We start from the raw sequence: 21,421 nt of genomic DNA on the forward strand, positions 1-21,421 counted from the left end.
TACAAATGATAAAAAACTACATGTTTTCCGACTATGGATCGCGGTACCGCGTTTCAATTGCAATTCAATTTAAAAAATTTTTCGCATAAAAAAAAATCAAGTATTCATTCATATCCAAATAAAGTAATGTAGACATGTCTGTGTGACTTTGAAAAAACCTTATAAATACTTGAGGTTTTTCTTACCTTTTTTTTCTTCTTCTTTTCCTATACATATATACAACATAATCAAAAATGGCTCGTACTAAGCAAACTGCTCGTAAGTCCACTGGTGGTAAGGCCCCCCGTAAGCAACTCGCTACTAAGGCTGCCCGTAAGTCTGCTCCCTCAACTGGTGGTGTCAAGAAGCCTCACCGTTACAGACCCGGTACTGTCGCTCTTCGTGAAATCCGTCGTTACCAAAAGTCTACTGAACTCTTGATCCGTAAGCTCCCTTTCCAACGTCTTGTTCGTGAAATCGCTCAAGACTTCAAGACTGACTTGCGTTTCCAATCTTCTGCTATTGGTGCTCTTCAAGAAGCCTCTGAAGCTTACTTGGTCTCTCTCTTTGAAGATACCAACTTGGCTGCTATCCACGCCAAGCGTGTTACTATCCAACCCAAGGATATCCAATTGGCTCGTCGTCTCCGTGGCGAACGTTCTTAAGCCACTTCATACAACATTCAATTATAATATGCATTTCTTTATTTAATATATACTTTTTTTTCTGTATTTAAGTGATTTCCCCTTTTTCTACCCTCTCAATTTTTTTATACACATTTCATTATTGTACAGTTTTATAAAATGAATAAAAGAATTGAACCGTAAATATTTATATACTTTATTTGACTTGATTGTTAGAGTAGAAAGGTCCTGATTAAATTGATTAAAAAAAAAAAAAGAAAGCTCGCATGCTATCTATCTACCTTTTTGACAAAATCTGCCTTGTTATCCTGAGCTCAATCTTCTATTAATTTACTAGAACATTTTAGTGCGTTACATTATTTATTAACATTTTTCAAATGGTGCTAAATCTGATATGATCTTCAAAGACAAATCTATGACAATGAGACCATACTTTTTATTTTGTATTAGGAAATCAAGTTATTTGAAGAAAAAAGGTACGGTACTTCTGAAAGCGATAGCTTACAAGTAAGTATCCTGATTTTGAGAGGGTAATTACTCTAAACATTTTGTAAAGGGCACATAGTCTATCAAAAAGTATTTTATCAGTTGATCATATTAATAACATCAGACAAGTCTTTTCTACTACACAAACTCTCACATACATTTAAAAGAGTTGAGTATAGATTTTGTGTGTCATAAAAGAGTGGGTCAGTAAAGTATAGATAAGAAAATTGAACTGTAAATATTTATTCGACTTAATTATTGTTAGAGTAAGGTATCATCATAGAAGGATCATATTGTTGTTGATATTGAAACTGTGGCTGATAAAAACCTTGCTGCTGATTGTCTTCATGATAAAACCTGCCTCGCTTTTTGTTGATCTCTTCAAAGTTAGCGCCATTTCCTGGTCGAGTACGCTTAGCACCACGAACATCGTTATCGTTCTTCCATTCAGGTCTATACTGTGCTTCTGGCTCTTCAATCACCATTCTGTCACGTACAGGCTGTCCCTGAAAGCCACCGACAGGAGCAGTGACCAAGTTGTCTTGTTCTTCTGCAGATAGTTCAGACAAAGGAATGATAGAATCTCCACGATCATAATTAAAGTGTTTTTTAGGACCGAAACCAAATGCCCAGTTGACCTTGACAGGAACATCTTGAACCACAAGACCTGCTGAATTGTATTTTGCTGCTTCAGTAGATGCTCTTGTTGTAAATTTGAGGAAAGCATTATGTCTTCCCTTGAGTTTTTTGGATACAATCACACTAGCAAGTTCACCATATTGAGTAAACAGTTGAGCCACATCATCTCTTTCATAATGATCAGGAATAGGGCCCACGAATAATGTGCGAGTAAGAACTAATAGACATGAGTTATGTGTGCGTGTGTGTGTGTGTGTTTTATGACAAGCGCTTTTGGTTACCTTTAATACATCCAGGCGGTAAAGAAGGATCACTCGTAGGTTCAGCACCTCTGTTTTTAGAATACATGGGCTTTTGTTGTTGTGGTGGGGGCGGTGGGGGCGGCAAAGAAGATTGTTGTTGTTGTTGAGTATGCTGATAAGGTTGTTGAAATGCTTGTTGCTGATGATATGCAGGTGTTTGATAATTATTCATATTGTGTTGCCCATAACTAGGTTGATAGCTAGGTGCTTGGAAGTGTTGGTTTCCCATACGAGGATCGTGGATTGGTTGTTTTTGTGACCATGCATCTTGTTGCTTGGGTGCAGGAGCCTCATTATTATTAGTTCCCCATCTAGATTTCCTTTCTCCTAAAGTACGAGTAGGAACAGAAGGTCCTTGTGGTGGTGGCCAATTGTTCTTGAGTCGTTCTGTATCATTGCTGGACATACGAGGGTCGTTGCGAACACGGGGATCAGCAACAGTAGTAGGCGAAGGAGGCGAGTTTGTAGTAGAGGGAGTAGAGACAAGACCGCCTAGTAATTTAGCTAAGGCTGGAGGAAGTACATTTTTGTCTTCTTCTACTACTGGAGGTGCTTGTGCTGGGGGTGGTGTAGGCGTCAATCCTGGGATATTGAGGTTAGCCAGAGTACCGTTACCGATATTACTGAGTGTGGCCAAAAGACTTGCTGTGTCTACAGGAGGGGGAGGCGTCATAACTATCAAGAAAATAGATCAGTAAAGCTCATTCATAAACAATTGACAGCACAAAAAGAGAGGGCGAGTATTTAAGATTAGTTTAATAAGGTAATAATAATAACCTTTTTGTTCTGGAGTGTTCTTGTTCAAGAAAGATTGCTTCAGGTATTGAACAGTGTCCTTTGAATAAACATTGCCTTGTTCCCAAAAGTCGAGTGTCTTTTTGACTTTTTCCTATACGTATTTTGTCAATAACATGGTCTAGACATATTTATGATAAAGAAGAACAATAGACACACAGAGACAGAGGCAATAAAAAAAAGACAAACAAAACAACAAGAGCCACATGTATTAGACAGACAGACAGACAGACAGAGGTGGACATTATAGTAGTTAAAGATGAGGTTTATTATTTGCCAAATCAACCATTAAAGTTACATTACAGTGTATAATCTCTGTTCTCTTCTTCTTCTTTTTAGAGGAGGAGGGAGAGGGAACCATTGCCTCTGACGAGTCTTGTTCTTCTTTATAAACAAGTATAAACAATACACACAGTATTGCTTGAGAAAAATAAAAAATAAAAAATAAACTCACCTTGTCTTTTGTTGTGCATGGTTCAAAACATCCTTTCAAAGCATCGTCTTTCAATACAATAGCAAATCGCTTGAGATATCCATCTAATTCACTTGATCCTCCATCATTGTTTTCTTCTCTTTTTCTTTGCTGCTTATGCACTGCGCGGGATATAGCATCAATCACATACAAACCTGCTAAGCGGTAATCTGGTGGTGCTTTTTCAATGAACCGAGTGATACATTGAACGATATAATTGTGATGCTATATCTTGTATAAACTTGAATTTTATTTTCCCTATTTTCCTTACCTGAGGGTGTGCAGTTGCCAAGGTTTGCAAGGCGGTTATTTTAGAAGCAGACACAGGTAATTTGGTTTCTAGAATAGCCTTGAGGTCTTTATCGAAGAGTGTTCTATCCCAGTTATCTGTCATAGTTTGGATAAAGAGAAGAGAGAGCAAAGCGAGGGAAAGAAGAGAAGCGAAAAAAAATTTTTCTCAAGGAAGGAAGTCTTGCGTCACTGCTTCCGAATAACGTGAGGTTTGATTGGATAAAAGTATCACCTTCACTTGCATCTCTTACCAAAAATAATTGAAGTGGCGTGCTTTGAAAATAAAATAGAGTATTGTACAGTTCAAGAATAAGGCATCCCTCTTATGTCCAAACATTTTAAGCGGTCTTTAAACAGGTTTTTTTTTTGTTCTACTGCGTCCTTCTCGTACTGACTATATGAAAGCTATTTAGCTGTACAAGATAAACAAAGAAAGCCAGGCGTCAAGCGAACAACAACTCTAGAAATCAACTTTGTCAAAAAGATTTTATTCAATATAGCTTGAAACGTTTGGACATTAGGAAGATGTCCCAATCCCCGGAGACGGAGTTTAAAACAAAAGCCCTGGTCAGTCTCTCACAAAATTTTCTTTTTTTTCGCTAGTTTGACATTACTTGAAAAAGATGCAAGCTTTTCGCTCATTATTAAAGACAGCATGGAAGCCTTTGACCAGCACAAATAGCTTATTGCCAACCCGATCTTTAATGACACAATCTACTATTCTTAGTCAATTAAAGCCTACTACTTGGACACCTATTCAACAACAACAAAAGGCTGGTATGGCCACCTTGAATCAAGTCATCAAAAAATGCCGTAAATCAAAGGCCAAGTTGAGTAAAACACCAGCTCTCGAAGGATGTTATCAACGTAAAGGCGTTTGTAATAAAGTCTATACAACAAAGCCCAAGAAGCCCAACTCAGCTGTTAGAAAAGTAGCCCGTGTCAAGTTGACAAACGGTAAGGTTGTCACTGCCTATATTCCTGGTGAAGGACACAATTTGCAAGAACACTCTGTTGTTTTAGTGCGTGGCGGTCGTGTGCCTGATCTTCCTGGTGTGCGTTATCATCTTGTGCGTGGTGCATTGGATCTTCAAGGTGTTGCTACTAGAACTACCAGTAGATCTAAATACGGAAGTGAGTGTACATGCGCATTGATAGATTTAATGACTTACATCGTTACATAGCCAAAAAGCCTACCAAGAACTAGAACACATGCATGCAAAATGAAGAGATATGTGATTAGGACTCTACAAAACCTTGATGTATATTAGTATATGGTTCATTTCTCTATCTTTTTTAGATCTGCAACATTTCTCATTCTGTAACTCATTCATATTATTAAAGAAAAAAAAATAAAGCTAGAAACGCTTTTGAGATGATGAATGTTCTTATTTAGTAGGGGTTTCTTGTGTTGGGCAGAGCAATTATACATACAAAATCATTTGGGTGGCATAAACCCCTTAATTCATGATCCGCAAATGAAAAGTGTCGAGCATCGGTCAAAATATCGAAAATGGATCATTTAATACGAAAATGGGTCACCAACAAAGAAACTTAATGCATGCTTTTTATTTTGCCTCTTATAATCCTTTTTCACAATTCAAGCATCTCTGCCAGAACGTCAAAGAATGCTTTATCAAATTCTCGCAGTCTTCTCTGCTGATGCAAAATGATGCGTTGCGAATACGATCAAAGACTTTTTCATTCTGCCTGACAGAAGAGGGATCGTTATTTACAACAGTCTTCAGCTTGGACCAAAACTCTTCGATTGGATTCAAAAAAAGAAGAATAAGTGGGCAAAAAGAGAAGTTTATAGCCACGTTGGCCAACCCAATCTTCAATACGTGCAGCCTTGTGAATGGATGCATTGTCAAGAACTAGATATTTGTAGCTCATGTTAGCTGCATCCAGTGTTGTGAGGACTTGCTCTATGTATTCAAGGAAGTCACTGCTGGTAGTACCCTTTTTCTTGAGGGCCTGAGATTTCTCACCAGTTCGAGTTCGCTTTCCACTCCTAGCACCAAGCGTAACTTCTTTTCTGGATAATATGATTAAACCACTTTTACAAATAGCACCCAAGATGCTGACATTTGCTCCCTTCGTTTGAACATCAATTTTGCAAGGTGTTCCAGCCTCAGATCATCCATATGAGCGATGCATACTCCTATCAAATCCAGCTTCATCTAAGAACACGCATTCATTCATAAAATCTATGTTCTGGCTAACCCAGTATGCTACCGCATCTTGTCTTTTGGCAACAGTCTCATCCGTGTTCCTGCCATAATATCTAGGAATGATACGCTTGTAGGTTAGGCGACACTTCTTCTTCATATGATTTTCCATTGATCTAAGGGTGATCTGTATATCTCTAAATTCTTTTGACAGGTTGTCTGTAACAGCTTCGATTGTCAATGTTGGCTCATTAGCCAGCAGCTCAAAGGTAAATACAGTATGTTCGTCTTTGAGTATTGCGGTCGTCCCTTTCCTACTTTGGTTGCGATAGAATCAGGGAATCCCTTTTCAACTATTTCGCTTGTCATTTGATTCCACTACTTGAGTTTACGAGCAGCTGTTGACTTGGAGAGCCCTACCTTTCTACTCGCTTCACTGATAGACATATTCTCAAACTCTTGCAACAAATTGATTAAATTGACTACCTTTGCTTCGTTCTTGGTGATGTATGATCCCCTTTCCTTTTTTACTACATCAAGGGGTGGGAGCTCTTAGGAGTGAGGTTTGGTCTTCCTCTTGACTTCTTTTTGTGCTGCATTTACTGCTGCAGTCTCTTCCCAGTCCATTTATGATTGTATCATCACAGGTACTGTCTCACTGTCGAAATTGTATTCCTCGTTCATGTTAAGCAATATAAAAGATTCAAGAAGAGAAAAAGAAGAGAAAATTTGGCTAGTCCTCATATTGCATTTCTTTATTGGTGGCCCATTTTCATTTCAAGCTGACCAATTATTTTTTTTTTATTGTGCCAACCTTTTTTCGTCGTCTGTACCTCTAATATACACTATCTTTGAGCAGATATACCTTTAACCATTATCTTTTTATCTCGAAAATTGCGACATTTCGAAAATCCATGTGCAACTTACATTTTTAGATGTCAAATTGCGACATATTTTAAAGCTATTATGCATAATAGTACTGCTATAAATATAGTCTCTATCATCCCTTTTCTCTCTTTTTACAAAAGGTACCAAAAGATGAGAACCTTATTATTAAGTACAATTGCTATAGCTTCATTACTTTTACATCAAACCACTGAAGCCAAGAAGCCTAATATAGTGTTTATTTTTACGGATGATCAAGACTACAAATTGGATTCTTTGGACTATATGCCTAACGTTCAAAAACATTTGGTTCAGCAAGGCACTCTATACAAAAACCATTATGCTACTATTGCTGTCTGTTGTCCTAGTCGAGTTGGCTTGTTAAGAGGCCAATATGCTCACAATACAAAGTAAAGTTATTCATTTTGATCATGTGTCGATATTCACAGCCTTCAGTATCACAGATGTGTCTCCTCCTTATGGCGGATATGATCGATTTAATGCCTTGAAGTTAGGCGAAGATTACTTGCCCTTATGGCTACAAAAGGTAAGTTTACTTTTGCTAAACAGAAAGAGCCTGATTCACAAATGATAGTCTGGTTACAATACAAACTACATTGGCAAGTTAATGAACCATTACAGCGTCAATAACTACAACAATCCTACTCCAAAAGGGTAAGTCATTGAAACAAAATTGATACACAGAATGACTAAAGAAAGTGTCTCAAATGTTACAGATTTGATTATCAAGGTAAATGAGGCTGTTGCAAATGCATGTTTATTTACCTGTCTTATATAGATCAACTGGTTGATCCTTATACCTATGTCTATAACACGGCTGTGTTTTCAACTAACGGTCAAGCTCCTTATTACTACAAAGATGCTTATCAAACAGACATTATTCATGCCAAAACCCGTGCTGCTCTCAAAAGAATACAAGATCAAGATGATCCTTTCTTTCTTTGGAGTAAGTTTAGTCTTATTATAGAATGCTGATGTTTAACCTAACTAGTTGCCCCCATGGCTCCTCACGGAGAGTTTATTATTGGAGAAGGTGGACAGATCACTACAAGGCCTGCTGTTCCAGCAGCCCGTCATGCTCACCTCTTCAAGGATGTCAAGAGTAAGCAAACACTATACAATGGTATCAGTATGCTCATGATCGATAGTTCCTCGTAAACCCAACTTCAATCCTGATAAACAATCAAAAACAGCTTCATATTGGAAGCATCTTGAAAAGCTAAACTCAACTCTAATTGAAGACTTTGATGAAGCTTACCGAAACCGCCTTCGTGCTCTACAAGCTGTAGACGAAATCGTTGGTAGTGTATTTGAAGAACTTGCAAAGTCAGGCGAACTCGAAAATACCTATGTGTTCTATAGTGCTGATAATGGGTGTGTTATCTAAAAAAAAAAGAGCTATTAGACTAACTGCTCTTTTTGGTCTACAGCTATCATCTTGGTCAACATCGAGCATATCCTGGTAAGACAACGAATTTAGAAGAAGATATCAAGTAAGTGTTCCTACCAAGTTGGTCCATTTTCTCAATTGCTATGACAGTGTTCCTTTTATTGTACGTGGACCTGGTGTTTCTAAAGGTCAAGTAAGCGACCTTGTTAGTTCTCATCATGATCTGGCATCTACTTTTATTGCTTTAGCCGGTGGTGATAAGCATGTTCCTTCTTGGGTTGATGGTGGTGTCATCCCATTAACAAAAGAGCTCACAAGACATCCTAAACCCATCTCTAAAGAAAGTTTTGCTGTTGAGTTTTGGGGGTTTAGCATCATGCCTGAAGGTTATTCTGATGTGACAATTAATGGTGCAAATACATATAAAACGCTACGAGTGATCTCCAAAGACTACAATTGTTAGTAACAGAACAAGAAATATAATGATTTGTAATATTTACCCATTTTTCTTGTAGACATGTATACTGTTTGGTGTACTGGAGAACGCGAATTCTATGATCTAAAAAATGATCCTTACGAAGTCAACAACTTGTATAATAATGTCAATACTCAACTAGTGAATCGACTAGATGCTCTTCTTATCGTGCTAAAGTCTTGTCGTGCTGAAAGCTGTCGTGATCCTTGGAAAGTGCTTCACCCTGAAGATCCTTCTGTCAAAACACTGAAAGATGCTTTGGATAAAAAGGTGTGTCATTCCATATAATTGTCTTATTAATCATATTTACCATTATTTATAGCATGACATCCATTACTCTCAATTCAGAAAAGTTCAATTTGAAGAATGCCTTGAATTTCAGCTCCTAGCAAATGAACAACCTCAAATTGGAAGTCATTTTGTTGGAAACAATACCGACAAATACGAAGCTCGTCGCAACTTACAATCAAAAAAGAATATTCAAGTTGTTTTTGATACTTTTGCTAAAAGATTTCGACAACAAGAGAATAAGAAACACATTACTATTTCAGAAGAGCACCATAAGCTCTTTAAACTTATCGCAGGCGCATCTGATGCTGTTGGTCAAGAAATTCCTGGCGAAGATTTTGAAAAACAAGCTGTCCCTATTCCTTCTGAGCTGTTGGAAGCTAACGTAGATTGGACAAGATACAACTTTTATAACTTTGGAAATTAAGAAACCTTTTTTTTTTATTGAGCATAAATAAAGTGTATGTTAATTACCAAATGAAGAATTGAAGTACAACCGTACAATAGCTGCTTGTCGGGATTTGGCTATTTTTTCGCATGTCGCTTTTTTTTTTGGTCCAAACCAACTCCAAAGGTACCGTATATATTACTAAACACGGTTTGAAGGTATTTAGAGCATTCATGCGCGAACAAAGAAAGATTTATGCTCCCTTTATGTGGTTACTCAATCCTGTCTAGATGTCTGTTACTTTAGTAGATCATTAACTAAATCAATGCATCGAGAGAATCTAAGCACCTGGCTGATCGAAAAGCAGCATTCATTTCAAAAGATACAATGCCTTTGTATGATTCAATGAAATCAATGCTACCTCATGGCTGAAAAGAAACAGTTTATGGGGAACACTCCGTCCACTCCAATCTTCATCTTAAAAAGAAGTATAAATTTATAGGTTTTGACTATTATTTTTACAGTATCTCTCTTTTAGCAATATTCTTTAAATTTATTTGATGAATTGCTGGTTTCTTTGTGTGATAAACAACAAAAACTTGTTTGTTGTTATAAGGTGATCAATTGATAAATAATCTCTTTTCTTTCTCAATGAAATAATTACAAGACTTCCTCTGTAAAAAGATATATATTCACACAGAAGCTGTTGCTTTGGAGTGAACCGAGTGTTCGCCTGTAAAAAGCTGGGTACATTTACTGGTATCTATCATTGCTATTGATAACAACTTAATTCGTTTAAAGAGGCATTTACAAAAAAGAAGGGCCTTTATCTCTAAATATGCTATGTACTGGAGAAAGCATTAACATAATCATATCATAAAGCAAGTGTGAATTATATGGTTTTGATGGCTGCACTTGAATTTTGATAGGCTTGTGTTTCTTTGTACATTTGGTTTTCAAGACAAGTATAGAGAATGTTGTCTAGTATGTCTTTGTCTTGTCTTACTGGCTTTGGTTGAATTGTGATTCAATTTGACATCTGCTGCGTCCTTAGCGCACTTTATTTGCCACTTAAGTTTGTGGTCTTCAAACGCAAGCGGTTTCTTTGCTTTTGATGCGTCATGGTCTTTATTTAGCTATTCTTCAGTACAAGATAAATATACTAAAATTTCTTTGTACACTAGCAAGCTTTATGAGTACACTTGAAGGTTTGCTTATGTTTGTAGTAAGATTCTAAGCAACACTTTAGTTGTTGATAAACGCGTTGCTTTGACTCAAGTACACCATAAAAAGAAAACCTAACGATAGTGTTCATGCCTCACTAAAGCAAAGGTTGTTTATGGACCTCGGAACCAGCTTTCTGGACATGAATATGTTGATTGGATAAGGCTGACTTGATATTCTCCTCCCTAAAAATAAACGAAAACTGTCAAGGATACCCGCGGTTTTATTTACCGAAAAGGCTGATCAAAGACAGTTCAGTAAACCCTGAAGAAAAGAAAGAATAAAAAGTGCCTGACGATGACACATTCAGGTGGTATGAAAAAGAGAGGCCTGTTGGAAGAATGTCTTGATTGAAGCGCTATCTTTCAACAACCTCCTATGAATAACAAAAAAAAAAAGACGTTTTTCTTTACGACTTGATATTACTAATTAGCAAATAGGGTCGTTGGTTATTACAACTTGTTCACATGTGCTGTACTCTCTAAAACTAGATTTATGCGGTCATCTTAAACACAGTTAAAATGCTGACGATGTAATAGAATGTATCTTTTCATACTCACAAAAGTATACTTTGCATTGCTACTTTGTCTTTATAAACTGATACATTCATGATTCGTGTTTCATGAATAACGAAATATGCAAAATTTTTTTTTTATTGTCCAAGTAAAGCACAAAAAGGCAATTGCATCCCGTGACCAATTGTCTGGTTTAGTTAGTGGCATTGTTGGTCTCCACAATAGAATTTCGAATAAATTAGTATTTGATGAATTCACATGAAAAATTGATGTTTTTATTTATTCAAGATGTCTTCCTACTTTGTTAAGGCAGCTGTTTATGTATTCAAAAACGCCTTTTTCTTTTTTCTAGTTGTTACACAGTTGAATTATCTCATTGTTTATATTTGATCTGATTGTATCAACACAGGAGAATGTCTAAACATTCCTTTACACTTTAATAATGACACTTTGTATATCATTTACTTTTGTTTATTGTTTTTTTATATAAATCTATGTATTCATAGGTTTGAAATAGATACTTAAAGTGTTTAATATGTAATAAGCATAGATAGATAAATAATAGATATGGAAGTCATATAAAAGAAAGGAGAGGAAAGGGTTTGCTTATTGCCAAAATCTACAATGTTTTTTATCCAAAAGAGTGGTATGTTCCTTACTTTCATACTTTCGTTTTTGAGATGTACGTACAGGTGATACTTGAATGGGTGTTTGTGCGGGAGAAGAAGAAATAGAGCTCGGAAGGGAGAGTGATAAAGCAGGAGGTGCTTTAAGAGGTGAGCATTGAGAACACATACAAGCATGATGGCATCCTGAACTTGTCGTGACACAATGTGAGGAGGGTAATTCATAGATGATGGGCGAAGGAGAATGATATGTCGTTTGTGGTGGTGCGAATGATAAACAAGAAGCAAGGTCACGCAAACTAGTTGGTATATGATGCATTCTGGCTTGTGTACGCATGTGTAATAAACGATGCCAGCGATCAAAAATAGGTTGATCAATATAGAGTCGATAGTCCATTAATTCCAAGAAGTAACGTTCGGCTGTGTTGATCTCCTGGACTGGCAATCCAGCAATTTTGGCCCAAGCTGAATTACGATACGTTTTGTCCTGCACAAATTTAGACGCAACCACTAAGCTGGCAAGAAACATGCGACGACCACAACTGACATAAGCACTATGCTGCCATGATAGTTCTTCTTGTTGCAAGTGTTGAAGAATGGCGGGACGAGCACGAAAGATATAAAATAGGGCTGTTTGGAGTGTACTGTAAGTCGTTCGAGAGCGTTTAAGAACCTCCTGGATAAAAGTCCGCAATGGTACGACCGGCGATACTCGGGACTCTTTGGTATGATGATGCTGAGGATGATGCTGAGGATGAGGGTAATGTGTATGATGTGTGGCGTTCATTGTTGTTGTTGGGTACCAAATGGATTCAATTACAACTGCATTAATGTCTAAATTTATATAAATTGTATTATGTATTAGTATAAATGTGTTTATGAAACAAAAGAAATATTTACCAACAAGAGCTTCGACATACGCCAACCTATTTGTGGATACAAGGTGGCTTTGAGGTAGAGGTAATGGATCTTTAAGGAGGTTCTTCAAGTCAAGTCGGCTTGGTTTTTTCTTGTTTTTTAATGCATAGAGATCAGGGTCAGTTTGAAGTGAAGTTGTCGAAAATACATTCGATGTTGTCAAATTGGTTTCCAAAGAGTGAAGATCGACATGATATCTATGATTCATTATTTTTTTTTCTTTTGTTTCTTCTCTTTTTTCTTGACCAAAAAAAAAAAAAGTTGAGAAAAAAAAAAAAGAAAGAAAATGGGCGAAAAGAAAAAAAGAAAAAAGAAACGAGGGAGAGAGGGAAAGGAAAAAAAAAAAGGGGGGTTTAAAAAAAGGGGATTTATATATATATATATTTATATATATCTTCTTTTGTTTTTTGAAGCGAGGAGAGAATGACACTAAATCAGACTTATTCGGAAAATGGTTTTCAATTGAATTTCTTTATTTCTTTTTTCTATATTTCTTTGTTATTTCTTATCGATGTGTGTATATATTTTAAAGGCGGACAATGAAAGGCTCCAGTTGATTTCTTTAAATGATTACCTTTTTCGAAAGTAGCTTGAGATCCAGACAAAAAGAAAATTTAGCCTCAGACAGTTCTTTTTTTAGATACTTTTTCTTGTTATTTGTATAAAGTAACACGGTTTGAAGAGAAAAAGAGAGAGAGAGTGTGTGTGTGTGTGCGGAGAATAAGATAAAAGGTCTCTTTTTGTAAGGAAATAAGGATTAAGGTTGAATAGGCTTTCGTGGGCGTAATTTTTTTTTTTGTTTCTCAGCCACCTCAACTGCATGACCTAGGCAGTATATCATGTGTCTTTACTCCCCCACCCACCCCCTTGCGCGTAGAAAGGGAAACACTCCGTTCACTCCAAAAAGCAACCAGTTTTGCATCTAAAACCCTCCTCCTTTTTATTCATTAGAAAAAAAACAATCACAGATAACCATGGCTATTTTGCATAAAAAAAGACTTGATTTTATTTCATTGAAAAAAATAAATACAAGATACAGAGGAGTGTGTACAAACTTAATCATATCTCGATTTTCTATTGGGAGAGCGTGAACGAGAAGATCTCTCATAGTCTCTGCGAGATCGTCTGTTATAGCGATCCATCTCACCAGCAAAATCGTCGTCGTAATCACGTCGATCACGACTACGATGTTCGCTTCTACTATAACCTCTGTCAGAATAACGACGATACTCTCTATGCCTACCTCCTCCATCACGACGCTCATGATAATCATATCGTGAGCGAGAATAATCTCGTGGATGGTTATTGTAAGTAGTAGGTTGTCTTTGTTGACGCGTTTGCTGTGATTATGTTAGTATGATTCTCACTCGTTATGTATCTACTTACTCTCATTTGTTCAATGGTATCTCTAATTTTGAGATAGCCTTGATGTTGTTTACCTTGATAATGTGCTTCTAATCTATCGGAAGAATCGTTTGTTACCAAAAACGCGCCACAAACATCGCATACCTCCATACGCTTTTCCGCTTTGGTTAAACCCTCAGCGTTCTATCATTAGTTAGTATGGATTGATACAATAAATCATGTGACTTACTTGTTTGAACTGAATCAGTTCTTCTTGGAGTTTGTCCACTTGGTTTTGCAAGTCAGTGGCTTCTTGGACACGGCCTTCTTCACCTGCTTCTTCCACCTTTTGGATCAATTCTTTGATTTTGACATCCATCAAGACCATCTTTTCTTCTCTTTCTTCTTTACGTTGTTCAGCAGCCTATGGATATGGTAAGTACATCCATGTTTTATTTTATCATGACTTACTCTATCATCAAGCTGAATGTTCAAACGACCATTGCCTTGACGGATTTTGCGAGAGAGATCAGCAATAAGTTTGGTGAGGTAGTCATAAAAGTCATTTTCATAAGGGTACTTGCTCTTATCTGATTTTTGGTACTTTTCCTTTAAGCGGTCATTATGGATCTTGTCACAGGCACCCAAGTCAGATTTCGTGTTGGTAAATAATTGAGAAGGACAAAAGGCAACAAGATAGTGTTTGCATACCTACAAAACATGATTTAATAAACTAAATAACCTGGTATGTTTTTCTCAACTTACACTATCATCCCAAAAATCTTTATTGTCCACGTCTACATATTGAGACATGAGCTCTTCCAGCATAGCTTTTTGATAATCTAGTCATATTATAAGCTTTACTTTTCTTGTCTATTTTTTTGAAGTACTTACCCATGATTGATATGAATAACAAGATAAAAAAAAAAGCAAATAGAGGAATAAAGAAAAAATAAAAAATAAAAAGGACTACGTATGATGACGTAGACTCATACTTTAAATCTCCGAAAGTTCTTTTTTTTTTCTCCACTCAACTTTCCAATAGTTTGCATGATAAAAACACCCGCAAGACCTGTATGCAAATGAACTCTACTTCTATGATGCGCAATCCTCATCCATACTACTTTTTTGACTCCAAGTCTAGTAGTACTGTACAGAAATTAAATCAATATACTAGACCAGAACTCAAGCAACTAAGACAAAAGAATCTTCAACTCTTGAGCAACCAGTAGGTATTTCTCATCATAAACACCTGGTTGATGTTGTTAGGTCCATGGTGAATACATTGCCTGATAAAGGAGCCAAGTTAAAAGAGACAAATGATATGATTGATAGATTACTACTTGATTCAAGCACAATTTCTTCATTGGATGAAATCACAGCAGAAAATACAAACCCATTGGAGTGTCCTCTCACCAAAAAATTAGATGAAATGTCAGTACTCACACCGCATCAAGGAGCCAGAAAGCGATCTGTGGATTTAGCCAATCATCAAGCATCCTATCATTATACATCCAATAGCCTTTTATTAAAACGACAGTCTAAAAGGCCTTCTTTATCCATGCTTCAACGTCCTTGTTACATCCAACACACCAATGATGAACCTCATGTAAACAAAGTAGATACTATATTAAACATGGCTCATGTTCTATCTATAGGCCAAAGTTAGGATGCTTTCTTTAGATGAATCCATGACTTTGCAACAGGAACAACAATCATCCGTCATGAAGGTAAACAAGACATAGTTTGGATGGACTAAATAAATCTATAGTCTGATCAATATTTCGATGATCAAGTGCCAAGTAGAAATCTGTTAAATTCACTCAAGTAAGTTTCCTATTTTAGAATGAAATTGCGTATTTATATTCTTATTTCAGTCTATCTGTCAATGTGATTCAAGATATTAATTTCGATCATATTGAATTTCCAAAGCATGAATTTGATGAATCTGAGGATGAAGATAGGATGGAGGAATAAAGTATTTCCGGTTTATTGTTTTTCCCTTTTGTGTTTTCTTTTAAATGTATTATTTGACAAGTTATTTTTTAATCGCCATACTTTTTTATATCGAGTATCATTACGAGTATTCCCGCATAACAACTACTATTCAGATCTCTGGTGATGACGGAGGATCGACTCGCTTCTTAGTTCTTTCTTGTCTGTTGTCTTTGGTTGTGTCTCCTTGTTGGGAAATATTTGTTCCTATAGCAACCATAGGTACTGTAGCACCCTGGATAGGCATCAGTTGCATGATGGTTGCTATGATACTGTTGAGATGGACCATGTTAGCCAATCCTTTTTATTTGCGTGCCATGGCAACTACAGACGATCAACTCATATGTACCAATGGACCCTATCGATACATCCGTCACCCTGGTTATTTGAGTTTCTTATTAGGCTGGATAGGATTTGGATTGACTGTCAATAACTGGATTGCACTCTTGATGATCTTTGTCTTGTTTACTGTAGTATATAAGATACGTATTCAGGCCGAAGAACAAATGATGTTGGATCGATTTGGAGCAGGCTATCAACATTACATGGATGAGACATTGTCTTTTTAGACTCTAATTTCAATCTCCAATCATGAATAAAATAAACAAGATTAAAATGGATATATGATATCATTGACATGCCCTGAAACTAATAATTTTTATAAATGAGAGTCCTCTATTTTTTTTTATTTTTATCCATCTCTTCTTTATATCATGTTGTCAAAGTCTTCTTTTGTATCACTCTGTTTACTTGAACCTACACTCTATACTGAACAAAAGCCAGATACATGCAGTGTCATTCGTGGCACAGTCTATATCAATGTGCCTAAACCAACTAAAGTACAACGGATTTACATTCGCTTTCATGGCAAAATGGAAACAAAGAGTCACTCATTTGAAAGCGATCAAAAGAAATCGATTGCCCAAGAACAACTTGAACTATTCCCAATTCAGTCAACTCCTTCTAAAGTTTTAAACGCCGGTACAACGCCTTTCAGTTTTGAAATGCAGATTCCTTCCGGACTACCAGAGACGATCGATTGCTCAGATATCAAGGTGCATTATCAAGTCAGTGCTGTGATGGAGTACATCAGTCACTCTGTATTGCGAGGCACCACTACATCACAAGATATAGCCAAACAAGACATCTGTGTTGCTCGACTACCTTACCAAGGCATCCTTACAGGCGATGTCAGCAATTCGATTGATTCTCGGGCACACCAATCCACTTGGCTCTGTTATCAATTACTGATTGACAAGAAGGCAGTGGCATTGGGTTCTATTTTACCCATCACATTTCGATTGTTGCCTACAACAGAAGGGTTAATAATCGACCGAGTCTCAATTCAAATGTTGGAACGTAGACACCTTTATCGAGACACAACTTATACGAGTCATTCTGTCTATACACTTTCTCCTTGTGAGAAGAATACCGTCTCATTTCCAACAGAGCCCTTAAAAGATGCATGGGAAGGTACAGTTCATTATCGTATCCCGGCTGGTAAAAACATGGTACATTCAACTCGACCTTACTCTGCTTTTCATGTGGATCATTACTTACTTGTTTCCATTGGATTCTCAGTGCCTAGTTCAACACAAAGTCGGTTTGGAAGTCAAAGGACGCATAAAATGGTCACTTTTAGAGCCAATATAGATGTATTGGACAAGACAGTGGGTGATCTGGATGCTTTGGAATTACCTTCTTATGATAATCCACCTCCTTTTGAAAATGAACAAGTTGTATATGGTGAATACGATCGTAAATTTGTAGAACCACCCGCTTATCATGATGTTTGTTCTACTTAAACTTGTATATATACCCGCCCCTCTTCAATGTAAATAAATAAAATAAAAATTAGACAGTTGTGTTTATTCGTTTGAATTTCATGTTCGTACGTCTTTGTTCTTTAGTACACAGATGCATTAGTTCTTGCTTGGCTTCTTGATTCTCTAGTTGAATACATTTGTTATAGATTGGCATCACATCACGTAATGTTGGTGGATTTAGAGCCAAGCGACGTAATTCAGTGGATAAGATACCAATGGCATTTCTTACATCATCACATCTAATGTATGGTTTAGTGAAAGTTTTTTTTTGTTTTTTTTATATTTACCTTCCCAGTGTATTGGCCATCAAGATAGCCAATTGTTGTTGTTGTGTCTCTGTCCATCCTTCGCTTGTGGCTAATGTATGTCGTTTAATATCCAAAGCCTTTTGTTCAGATACTGAGTTTGGCTTTAAATCGAACTGTATTTCTCTATTTTCTAAAAAGTCTTGATAATCTTCCCATACTTTCCAAGCCAAAGAAGCATCTTTTGTTCGATAACATAATTGAAGCATATGCTGGAACGTAAACCCATCTCTTTGAACATGACATTTGTCAAACAAATGGGTATAAATGTCAACACAAGGCGCAGTTTGCTTTTGTGAGATATGAAGGGCTAAATAAGCAGTCAAAAGAGCCGATGTTCTTTGAACATGAGAGGGGAGCTGTTGAAATAACCATTGTGCTTCTTTGACCACTTGAGATCGTTTATGAGGGACTTGAATAGGAAGCAAATGATGTTCTGTGGATAAAGCTGTTGTATCAGACACACTGGATACTCTGTGCGTTGTGGGAGTAGGGTGATAACTAGCATAACACCAAAACAGGTTTGTATAGGTTTGATGGTCTGGCGAAAGTAAAGAATCAGATCCATGTTGTTCTACATCTTTCCACATCCATTCCAAAATCTCTCTTGCTCTTTTCAAGTCCTTTTTTCTAGCACAGGCTGTTAAGAGTGTATTGAACGTCACTTTATCAGGTTGGAATCCATAAGTGGATTGCATTTGGTCCAGTAGACTGAATGCTTCATGGTAATAATCGGGGCGTCTAGCACAAGCATGAATAAGCACATTAAATGTCACATCGGTAGGATATAAATGATAGCCTGCCATATCTTCAAACAAATTGAGGGCACGCTCTACTTCTCCTTGCTACCATTTCTTAGTACTTCTTGTCTATAAGCTAAAATTACTTACTTTAGCACAAGCATGAAGCATGAGTGTAAAACTAACTTCGTCTGGTTGATGATAAGAAAGTCGCATGGAATCAAACACTTGCCATGCTTTATCATATTGATTTGCTTTTAAACAACCACTGATCAAATTAGAAAAGATGGGCTAATAATAATAGAAAAAAAACTTTAAGTATATATATATATATATAGACATACTGTATATACCTGAGATGGAATGATGGAATTATCCTTCATTTTTTCAAACAAAATAAAAGCATCGTCCATACGCTGATTAGCCACAAAAGCCTTGACAAGTAATCCATAAGTGTAAATATCCGCTTTTAGTCCCAATGTATCCAGTCTTTTAAATAAAGCAATGACATGCTCAAGGTCATTGACATTCGCATAAGCATCCATTAAATGATTCACTGCTTTTATACTGGGTGTCATGTTGTATTTCTATTGAGATGGTCAATCACTATCACTATGTACTGATTTACTTGCCTCTATAAGGTCAAATGCTTTTTGTGCTTCTAAAGGCCTTTTTGCTAATGCATTAGCATAGATCAATTGCTCAAAATCATGAACATTCAAATCTTGCATTGTCTGATCATTCTTGATAGAAGGTACGTTCTCTTGTTCACCTTCTTCTAATAAGGGTACTGTATTTCCTGATAATGAGCGAGTGTCTAAAAACTTGACATGTAATCTTTCCAAGTAATCAGAACTGATTTTAGGTCGAACAGGTATAGGCGCAGCCAATTCACTATAAATAGCAGCAATGTCTTGATCATCAACTTTTTCAAAAGGAGCAGACTTCTAATACCTTGTGAATACAAAGTGCAATATGAAGTTCTCTTACTTGTTTTGTTTTGGATTCAAGTTGGTATTTTAAACGCTTGATATCTTCCACTACTTGCTTGGTTCGATCTTCTTGAAGACCCGATCTAGATCAATCAGTCAATGAAGTCCTATCATGTATGCATGATTACCTTGAAGCAAAAGATCGTAAGTTGTACTGTGAAGAAAACACAAGTGATTTCAATCGTCTTGAGAGAATGAATCGAGACAACATGATCGATCGAGAAAAAAAAATTAAAAAAGTCGATGCCACCCTTGTGTTGCTTGTCACTCTAGTAATTCAAGTTCAGCCTAAGTTTTTTTTCTGTATGCATGAAATGAGTATTGTTTCTCGATTAGCCAGGCGCTTAGATTCTCTCGATGCATTGATTTAGCTAATGATCCATTAAAGTAACAGACATCTAGACAGGATTGAACAACCACATAAGGGGAGCATAAATCTTTTTTTTGTTCGCGCATGAATGCTCTAAATACCTTCAAACCGTGTTTAGTAATGTATACGGTACCTTTGGAGTTGGTTTGGACCAAAAAAAAAAAAAAAGCGACATGCGAAAAAATAGCCAAAATGCAGTTGGACCAAAGGGTACTTACTACTCATGAAAAAACCTGATTTTGACAGCCTCTGAACTTCTATTTAACGTTACAAGACAAAAAATAGAGCTATCGACAAGTATAAATACTCAAAATGACCGCCAAATGCTCTAGTTGTTGATAAAAGTGTTTGATTGCTAAGTGTGGCATGCAAATGGTGAGATATAGGCGAAAAACCTCGTAAACATGTCTGCCTCTTTGCTCCATATTTTAGCAACAACATTGTTGCGGGTTCCATATCAATAAACTCAGAAAGCAGAGATTTACAACTTTTGTCACTACAGCAAAGCCCAATAACTGCGTCTTTAGGCAGTTCACCGCAAAAGCTTGATTTTGATGTAGCAGAAAGAAGAATTCAATCCTACTTTTACTTTTGTATGTTTTTCAACACTCTAGAAAGCATGTAGTATATTCTGCAATACTATTGTTAACAGGTTTTATATAACATATACAGTAACAATGCTCAAAATACAGCTTAAATATACCAATCTTTGATGAGCCATTGCTCGACAACCAGACTACTAATGCGGCCTCTTTTTTCATTTAAAACATGTTCTTTCAAGTCTAGGAATCAATTGGTATCATTGGTCTGGCTGCTAGGTGAAATTCATTTTTTGATCCATGGGGGATCCACGGAGGTTCGTAAAGGTGAAAAAAAAGAACAACAAAAAGGACAAAACTCGACCAGAAATTTTTGGAATGACCCAATGTAGGTCTGATCATATCGAAATCAGGTAAGACCATCCATAGGTATTTCTAATGAAAAGAAGACGAGTTCAGCAAGACGAAAAAGGCTGATTTATTTGAGCATTGGCTTCGAATCTGCATTAAAACTTGATTGTACATTGTAATTAGTACAAGAGAGGCTCCTTTTCAATAGAATTTGGATAACAAATGAGTGCTTGTTTCTACATCATTCAATATACAGTATATATACAAGAAAAACTTACCACAACACACCGATGATTCTGAGGTTAAACAGAACAAATTTGGATATGGCACTTATTGAATGTTTTATTGTTGACTGACCCTTGCTAAGCAAATGTATATTGAAGCTTTGAACAATTCTTTAACAAGCGCACGGATAAATATTATCACGATCCTAATGCTACTTTTCTTTAG

The 21,421-nt window shown here is 36.6% G+C and overlaps 12 protein-coding genes across 12 annotated transcripts; 6 read left to right on the plus strand and 6 right to left on the minus strand.

The window, feature by feature from the left end:
* Nucleotides 1-230: 230 nt before the first annotated feature.
* On the plus strand, nt 231-807 carry B0P05DRAFT_531467 (histone H3; the record flags this gene model as incomplete). The annotated part of the gene is made up of 1 exon (XM_051576977.1): nt 231-807. The coding sequence occupies one exon, from the start codon at nt 234-236 to the stop codon at nt 642-644; it is 411 nt and encodes a 136-aa protein (XP_051437180.1). The 3' UTR covers nt 645-807.
* A 476-nt stretch (nt 808-1,283) lies between these two features.
* On the minus strand, nt 1,284-3,936 carry B0P05DRAFT_367278 (uncharacterized protein). Its single transcript, XM_051573645.1, has 5 exons — nt 3,589-3,936; nt 3,300-3,542; nt 2,828-2,939; nt 2,030-2,725; nt 1,284-1,965 (listed from the first exon to the last, which is right to left on the minus strand). Exons 1-5 carry the CDS (start codon nt 3,709-3,711, stop codon nt 1,361-1,363), a joined length of 1,779 nt encoding a protein of 592 aa, XP_051437181.1. The 5' UTR covers nt 3,712-3,936; the 3' UTR covers nt 1,284-1,360.
* On the plus strand, nt 3,844-5,016 carry B0P05DRAFT_531475 (ribosomal protein S12/S23-domain-containing protein). Its single transcript, XM_051576978.1, has 3 exons — nt 3,844-3,965; nt 4,014-4,742; nt 4,793-5,016. The coding sequence occupies exons 2-3, from the start codon at nt 4,232-4,234 to the stop codon at nt 4,813-4,815; spliced, it is 534 nt and encodes a 177-aa protein (XP_051437182.1). The 5' UTR covers nt 3,844-3,965; nt 4,014-4,231; the 3' UTR covers nt 4,816-5,016.
* A 275-nt stretch (nt 5,017-5,291) lies between these two features.
* On the minus strand, nt 5,292-6,612 carry B0P05DRAFT_531476 (uncharacterized protein). Its single transcript, XM_051576979.1, is given in 3 exon segments — nt 5,292-6,093; nt 6,162-6,475; nt 6,492-6,612. The coding sequence occupies 2 exon segments, from the start codon at nt 6,224-6,226 to the stop codon at nt 5,748-5,750; spliced, it is 411 nt and encodes a 136-aa protein (XP_051437183.1). The 5' UTR covers nt 6,227-6,475; nt 6,492-6,612; the 3' UTR covers nt 5,292-5,747.
* A 205-nt stretch (nt 6,613-6,817) lies between these two features.
* B0P05DRAFT_569535 (arylsulfatase) lies at nt 6,818-9,265 on the plus strand (the record flags this gene model as incomplete). The annotated part of the gene is made up of 11 exons (XM_051581260.1): nt 6,818-7,074; nt 7,121-7,211; nt 7,260-7,339; nt 7,402-7,415; nt 7,464-7,631; nt 7,677-7,787; nt 7,834-8,059; nt 8,116-8,178; nt 8,226-8,533; nt 8,591-8,820; nt 8,873-9,265. The coding sequence occupies 11 exons, from the start codon at nt 6,818-6,820 to the stop codon at nt 9,263-9,265; spliced, it is 1,941 nt and encodes a 646-aa protein (XP_051437184.1).
* Nucleotides 9,266-11,238: 1,973 nt separating this feature from the next.
* Nucleotides 11,239-12,835, minus strand: B0P05DRAFT_486656 (cyclin-domain-containing protein). Its single transcript, XM_051575266.1, has 2 exons — nt 12,492-12,835; nt 11,239-12,425 (listed from the first exon to the last, which is right to left on the minus strand). Exons 1-2 carry the CDS (start codon nt 12,715-12,717, stop codon nt 11,572-11,574), a joined length of 1,080 nt encoding a protein of 359 aa, XP_051437185.1. The 5' UTR covers nt 12,718-12,835; the 3' UTR covers nt 11,239-11,571.
* Nucleotides 12,836-12,961: 126 nt separating this feature from the next.
* B0P05DRAFT_531485 (uncharacterized protein) lies at nt 12,962-13,490 on the minus strand. Its single transcript, XM_051576980.1, has one exon. It carries the CDS (start codon nt 13,329-13,331, stop codon nt 13,146-13,148), a length of 186 nt encoding a protein of 61 aa, XP_051437186.1. The 5' UTR covers nt 13,332-13,490; the 3' UTR covers nt 12,962-13,145.
* A 321-nt stretch (nt 13,491-13,811) lies between these two features.
* B0P05DRAFT_465270 (uncharacterized protein) lies at nt 13,812-14,699 on the minus strand (the record flags this gene model as incomplete). The annotated part of the gene is made up of 4 exons (XM_051574257.1): nt 13,812-14,035; nt 14,085-14,277; nt 14,325-14,564; nt 14,619-14,699. Coding segments are annotated over 4 exons (738 nt in total), but the record flags the coding sequence as incomplete, so codon positions are not given.
* Nucleotides 14,700-14,953: 254 nt separating this feature from the next.
* On the plus strand, nt 14,954-15,830 carry B0P05DRAFT_569538 (uncharacterized protein; the record flags this gene model as incomplete). The annotated part of the gene is made up of 5 exons (XM_051581261.1): nt 14,954-15,081; nt 15,123-15,462; nt 15,512-15,583; nt 15,625-15,680; nt 15,731-15,830. 5 exons carry the CDS (start codon nt 14,954-14,956, stop codon nt 15,828-15,830), a joined length of 696 nt encoding a protein of 231 aa, XP_051437188.1.
* Nucleotides 15,831-15,861: 31 nt separating this feature from the next.
* B0P05DRAFT_531520 (uncharacterized protein) lies at nt 15,862-16,487 on the plus strand. The gene has a single exon (XM_051576981.1). It carries the CDS (start codon nt 15,875-15,877, stop codon nt 16,415-16,417), a length of 543 nt encoding a protein of 180 aa, XP_051437189.1. The 5' UTR covers nt 15,862-15,874; the 3' UTR covers nt 16,418-16,487.
* Nucleotides 16,488-16,489: 2 nt separating this feature from the next.
* On the plus strand, nt 16,490-17,719 carry B0P05DRAFT_531522 (uncharacterized protein). The gene has a single exon (XM_051576982.1). It carries the CDS (start codon nt 16,562-16,564, stop codon nt 17,651-17,653), a length of 1,092 nt encoding a protein of 363 aa, XP_051437190.1. The 5' UTR covers nt 16,490-16,561; the 3' UTR covers nt 17,654-17,719.
* On the minus strand, nt 17,703-19,922 carry B0P05DRAFT_584813 (uncharacterized protein; the record flags this gene model as incomplete). The annotated part of the gene is made up of 7 exons (XM_051582391.1): nt 17,703-17,913; nt 17,962-18,824; nt 18,870-19,010; nt 19,073-19,306; nt 19,340-19,666; nt 19,710-19,794; nt 19,840-19,922. The coding sequence occupies 7 exons, from the start codon at nt 19,920-19,922 to the stop codon at nt 17,703-17,705; spliced, it is 1,944 nt and encodes a 647-aa protein (XP_051437191.1).
* Between the last annotated feature and the right edge of the window lie 1,499 nt (nt 19,923-21,421).

The sequence above is a fragment of the Gilbertella persicaria genome (genome assembly GCF_025201335.1).
Source record: "Gilbertella persicaria strain CBS 190.32 chromosome Unknown B0P05scaffold_9, whole genome shotgun sequence".
NCBI lineage: Eukaryota > Fungi > Mucoromycota > Mucoromycetes > Mucorales > Choanephoraceae > Gilbertella > Gilbertella persicaria.